Genomic DNA, 5,331 nt, shown 5'->3' with positions numbered 1-5,331 from the left:
ATATTAAATATAGGTAGGTGGTCCTCCTCCCTGCAACTTTATGTAACTTAATCTTAAAACTAACCTGAAAGTGTGGTATAAAAGCTGACCAAATCAATTTGTCAGGGATTGAAGCAAGGTGGAATAGGAGTGCACACAGGTAACTTAGAGGTGAAATAGAATTTGATGCTAAGTGAGAAAAGATGGCTTAGAAGCTCCTCACAACAAATAGGTCAAAAGTATTCCATTTGCAGGCTTATGCTGCCACAGACTTCCTTCTTAGTTACTTTAAAGTCTGATTTCACCTGGTCTAGGAGAATTTGTCATGTGAGACCCACACATGATAACAGTTTCTACACTGTACAGGATTTTGCACATATAAGTCCTCTAGGGGATTGTGGGGTCATGGGAGTGAGGCTGGTCACAGGAGTGATGAGTAGAACTAGAAAACAAAACAGCAATTTAGCAACTTAAGTCAATTATGTCCATGACTTGCATGGCTACATCACCTAATAGGTCACCTAGTACACATACAACTTGACCTCAGTTCCCTGTTTGATGCTGCAGCATGAGGGCCTCAGTCGATGTTTGGATGTATGCACAAGGCTCTTGTGAAAAGTAAGAGGAAAGCAATTTATCTCCAGGCCTTTCATGGATGTGTCAGGCAAAGTGCAGCTGTCTTTATTTCTGATGGAAGGTGATTTGATAGCAGTGTATAAATATCTTCGTCAACAGAAATTCTGTTGGTTAAATGCAACACTAATTCATAATTTCCATCAGATGCGATTCACAGTTTTCAACCCATATTGGAGTGGGTGCGGGGTGGGGAGGGAGGGGAATCCACATTTCCCATTTCATTCTTGAGGGACCTAGCCTCTAGACTATGGAGTATTTAAGGGAGTAGCTTTTTCTATCTGTCTTGTTGAATATGATGGTTCAGAAACATCAGGGATATGGTTTTCCCAACTCACTGCTCTCACCACAAGACTGAAGACTCATTCTCACCCCAAAAAACAAAAACTGGAATAGAAAAAGTGAACGATTTTATACACTTTCAGCTATAGATTACTTCAGCAGCATTTATGGGTTTTTTTTCATGCATCTCTACTCCTATAGCACCTTCAGAAAAAGATTATATTGAAGATGCCCATGACAGTGCAAACATTCCTATCCTTAAGGGAGAACTTAATTGTGTATAGATTAAAAGGCTACCGCACCCTGTTATGTGCATGCAAATATGTTAATTATCTGTTACACTAGCATATGACATTATTTTCAAATGCTGAAATACTTTCACATGTCCTTCATTTTCCTCAGTATATTCCATAAAGCTGTCTTTACCTCCTTGTTTCTTAGGCTGTAGATGATAGGATTTAGCATGGGAGTTAAGATACTATACTGGACAGAGAGCAGTCTGTCAAGAATAACTGAAGAGGCGGGACTGGGTCTCAGATATCGAAACATACCAGCCCCATAATACAGAACAACCACGGTGAGGTGGGAGCTGCAGGTAGAGAAGGCTTTACCCCTACCCTCCACAGAGTGTATCCTAAGGATTGTGGAAATGATACACATGTAAGAGACCAGGGTGATGGAGAAGGAGATCAAACCTAAATTCACAGCTGAAATGATAAATGTCATATTACTGATGAAGGTCTCTGTGCAGGACACTTCTAGTAGAGCTGGGAGCTCACAGCTGAAATTGTTCACTTCATTGGGCCCACAGAAATGTAAATGTAACACAGGAGCAGTATTTGTCAACGCATGAAAGATACTGATCAGCCATGTACCACCCACTAGTCTGATGCGGACTTGCTTATTCATGGTACCCAAGTAATGCAGTGGGTCAGAGATGGCAGCATACCGATCATAGGCCATTGCTGATAGCATGAAAATTTCTGCGCAGGAAACCAAAAGAATTAAGCTCATCTGGGCAAGGCAGCCATTAAAAGAAATGGTTTTCTTATCTGTCAAGAAATTCTGTAGCATCTTTGGGACAGTGACTGAAGAGTAGAAGATGTCAAGAAAGGATAAATGGAATAGGAGAAAATACATGGGTGTGTGAAGGTGAGGATCAGCTCTTATCACCACCATGATCATGCCATTCCCCACCACAGTTAGTAGGTATATCAGTAGAAACACCACAAAAAGGAAAGGCTCGAGCTGTGGGTCACTGGAAACACCTGCCAGAACAAAGTAGCTGACATCCGTTTGGTTCCCCATGGCCATTTGTTCACCAAATCTTGGACCTAGAAGCAGATATGAATAAATAAAATAAAACAATTACGATAAAGAAAGTGTACTTCTCCACTTATGAGTCAGGACAACTCCTATATAAAGAACTTTTTCATTCTGTCTAAACTTCCATGTTACCATATATATTTTTTAATGAAAAAAAGTTTTGGGGTTTTTTGGATGAAGAAACTATCCGTATTGAAAAGAGAATAGCTTTCTTAAGTCTTTGAATGTATTCATGTCTGGTTTATTTCCTAAGCTTCTTTGCATTATATAAAATCCATCCCCTACTTTCTTCCTTATGATAGTAGGAGAAAGAGTGTAAAGAAATCTCGTACCTTCTTAATGAGATAACTATGTAACTGGAAAAGGAGAAAAGGAGATAGACTGAGGGTTGGAGAGAAGGAAAGATTATTTAGTTTCCTCTTTGATTCTTGGGGCTAGAAGCAACATGTCACTAAAAAAATGAAGTGTTGATAAAGATGATGTTAATTATGGCAACAATATCCTAAACTAAAATACTTGTATTATTTCACAGAAAACATCTTCATAGTATCTAAGCATTAACTATTTCAATCTATAAATTACATAGCATCCTAGACCTTTAAGTTGTCAGTTTTTCATTAATATGGGTACTGCAAACAAATGAAATATTTTTATCCACCATAGTAACACGGCATACAAAAAACCTCAACCCCGGTTTTCACAAACACTTCTTGTATTAAGACAACTTGTAATGACTTGCACTTTCCCTCAAGCACATTTCCTGACACAGCTGCCTCTTGAAACAGTTGGTTTTGCATTGGAATACCTGAAGGAGTTGTATTAAACCTGCAATTTATATAAGAATTGCTTATATCCCTAAATGTAGCCACATAAGTGGACTTTTGATATTCATGCAGATTTGAGATAATAATTCTCCTTGAGGGCTAGATAGTGATATTACTACCTGGGCTATCCTAAATAGCTTTTGCTGACAGCACATTCAGAGAACACATCAAGGAAACTTTTTGGTATTTCAGGAGGAAGGTTTTGACACCCGGCAGCCCAATATCCAAATCATTAAACCTCTGGTAGAGGGGAGAGAGGGATAAATTTCTTCTCTTTGTCATGTAGGAAGGATTTTAACCAAGCACCCTCCTCTTGAAGCTGGTCTATATGGCAGCCAACAAGGAAAAATGTGTGGTGCCAGGATGAGAGGGAGCATGAAGGAAGATGGATCACTGAGAATGACACAGCTCCAAAAGAGAACAAGGCCTGTGTTTCCACTTCTATTCCTCTCACCCAGTGAGTCAAAACCTGAAAGTCATGGGCAGCACATTTTTATAGACAGACATTTAATTCTGAAAGGCTTTTTTTCTGCTGGTTTTGACAGAGCAAGAACCTACTCACCTTCACTGATTATCTTTCTTCTTTCTCTTCTTTTGAAAATCAGAATGGCAGGTTCATTTTACCCTTTTGGCTCCCTTATTTTCAAGTTGAGATAGGGCAAAGTGCTGGACTTTGTGGAAGCAATATTCTTTGTATCTGTGATTTTTTTTTTTTTAACTGATCAGTCTCTGCTGCTTTCAGAACTGATATGAATCTGCTAGAGGCAAGATTTTTTGCAATGTCTTAAAATAGACCTACTGGATAGTATGGAAAGGTTTTGAACAATATTTTGTGCATCAAGGAATGGTCCACTTTAGTCCAATACTTCTCTGACCTGTTTATGTAGTCCAATCATAGATTTAACAACAACAACAATGAAAAAGACTTGCCTCTCAGACATGGACCCTCACAGCTATAAAAGACTCCAATACTATTTCATGATCCTCCTGGATGCCAAAGATACTTGTTTCTAGGCTAAACTAAGGTCTACCTTGTCCAGTGTTGGCCACAGACAAGGGTTCCTTTTTCACACAGGAATCGTTTAAAACAGTGTGGTGACATTCACTGTACATAGCAGTAGAGAGGAGGCACTTCAACATCCTATGAACTGACAGAGCCTAGATATAGATCAAAGAGTGGAATTTCCAGGAAAGAGAACCTTGGAGATATAGTGTGAGACATGGGGGACAAAAAATATAATGGTCTGGTACAGTAAAAAAGGGATCTGCTGGATGTTCCAAAAAAGTTCTGATTAGAACAAGTGCACTCTTTGCCCTGCATAAAAATTTAAATTATGGGATACATGAAGAAGCCATATTCAAGAGCAGAGTTTTCAGCCACAAATAAATAAATAAATAAATAAATAAATAAATAAAAATAATATTTGAGAGGAAGTCCAGGGCACATCCATTTCCTTTTTGAGTGTAAGAATATGGGGAATTATTAAACAAACCAAGTTTGATGCTTCTTTTCAAAGATTGTTGTGCCTTCCACTGTCTAACCGTATGGAAGAAGCTGGAGATACTGAATTCCCTGTGACTGCATTTACAGTGTGATTTGAAAATGAATATAATATATTACATAGAAATACAAAAGAAGAAACTCACCAACAGTGGAAACAAGATTCAGGAAATATAAGATGTTAATGCTTCCTGCTTCATTCTTCCCTTCTATAGGACTGACAGTGAGTACATGCACTTTCCATATGAATTATTTAAAATAGGGTAGCTGACTGTTGCTTTCCTGAATAAGAACATCTTGTACCTTATGGGTGAGAGACATCCAGGGCAGAAATGAATCTGATGTACTTGCATCAGTTCTATATCATCTGCTGGATTTTTTTTTTTAATCTGATGCCCAGATGACCAATTAGTTGTTAAGAAATAACATTTGTTCCTTTTGGGACCTGGTGTTGAGGTGATCTTCCCTGTCTATATGTCATATTCAAATCAAGGAAAGTGTTCCAAGGAGGTGTGATTGGAGAGCTACCCACAGCCCAGCATGGCTGGGGAATAAAGAACTGTCCCAGCATCTCCAGGGAATTTCCAGAATTGGGGTTTCCTCTTCTCTTAACAGCTTTGGCCTATGGTATGCATGCATGCCGTATGGCACCACAAAGTACTGTGATGAGTCGTTCTGTGTCTGCACCCTGCACACTGTCTCTTAGACAAGATGCAGTATAATCACCTTTGGGTTGTGCTACACACCCCAGCACTGGACCGAAAATGTCTGATTTGAGATGCTTGC

At 39.0% G+C, this 5,331-nt stretch overlaps 1 protein-coding gene across 1 annotated transcript; it reads right to left on the bottom strand.

Annotated features, from left to right (window-relative positions):
• Positions 1-1,272: 1,272 nt before the first annotated feature.
• Positions 1,273-2,202, bottom strand: LOC102558099 (olfactory receptor 5A1-like). Its single transcript, XM_006268510.4, has one exon. It carries the CDS (start codon positions 2,200-2,202, stop codon positions 1,273-1,275), a length of 930 nt encoding a protein of 309 aa, XP_006268572.4.
• Between the last annotated feature and the right edge of the window lie 3,129 nt (positions 2,203-5,331).

This window comes from Alligator mississippiensis, chromosome 7 (genome assembly GCF_030867095.1).
Source record: "Alligator mississippiensis isolate rAllMis1 chromosome 7, rAllMis1, whole genome shotgun sequence".
NCBI lineage: Eukaryota > Metazoa > Chordata > Crocodylia > Alligatoridae > Alligator > Alligator mississippiensis.
This window is presented reverse-complemented; position numbering and strand designations above follow the sequence as displayed.

Bases quoted from the DNA above. Each gene is read 5' to 3' on its own strand.
- LOC102558099 (XM_006268510.4), bottom strand. From the start codon at position 2,202: ATGGGGAACCAAACGGATGTCAGCTACTTTGTTCTGGCAGGTGTTTCC.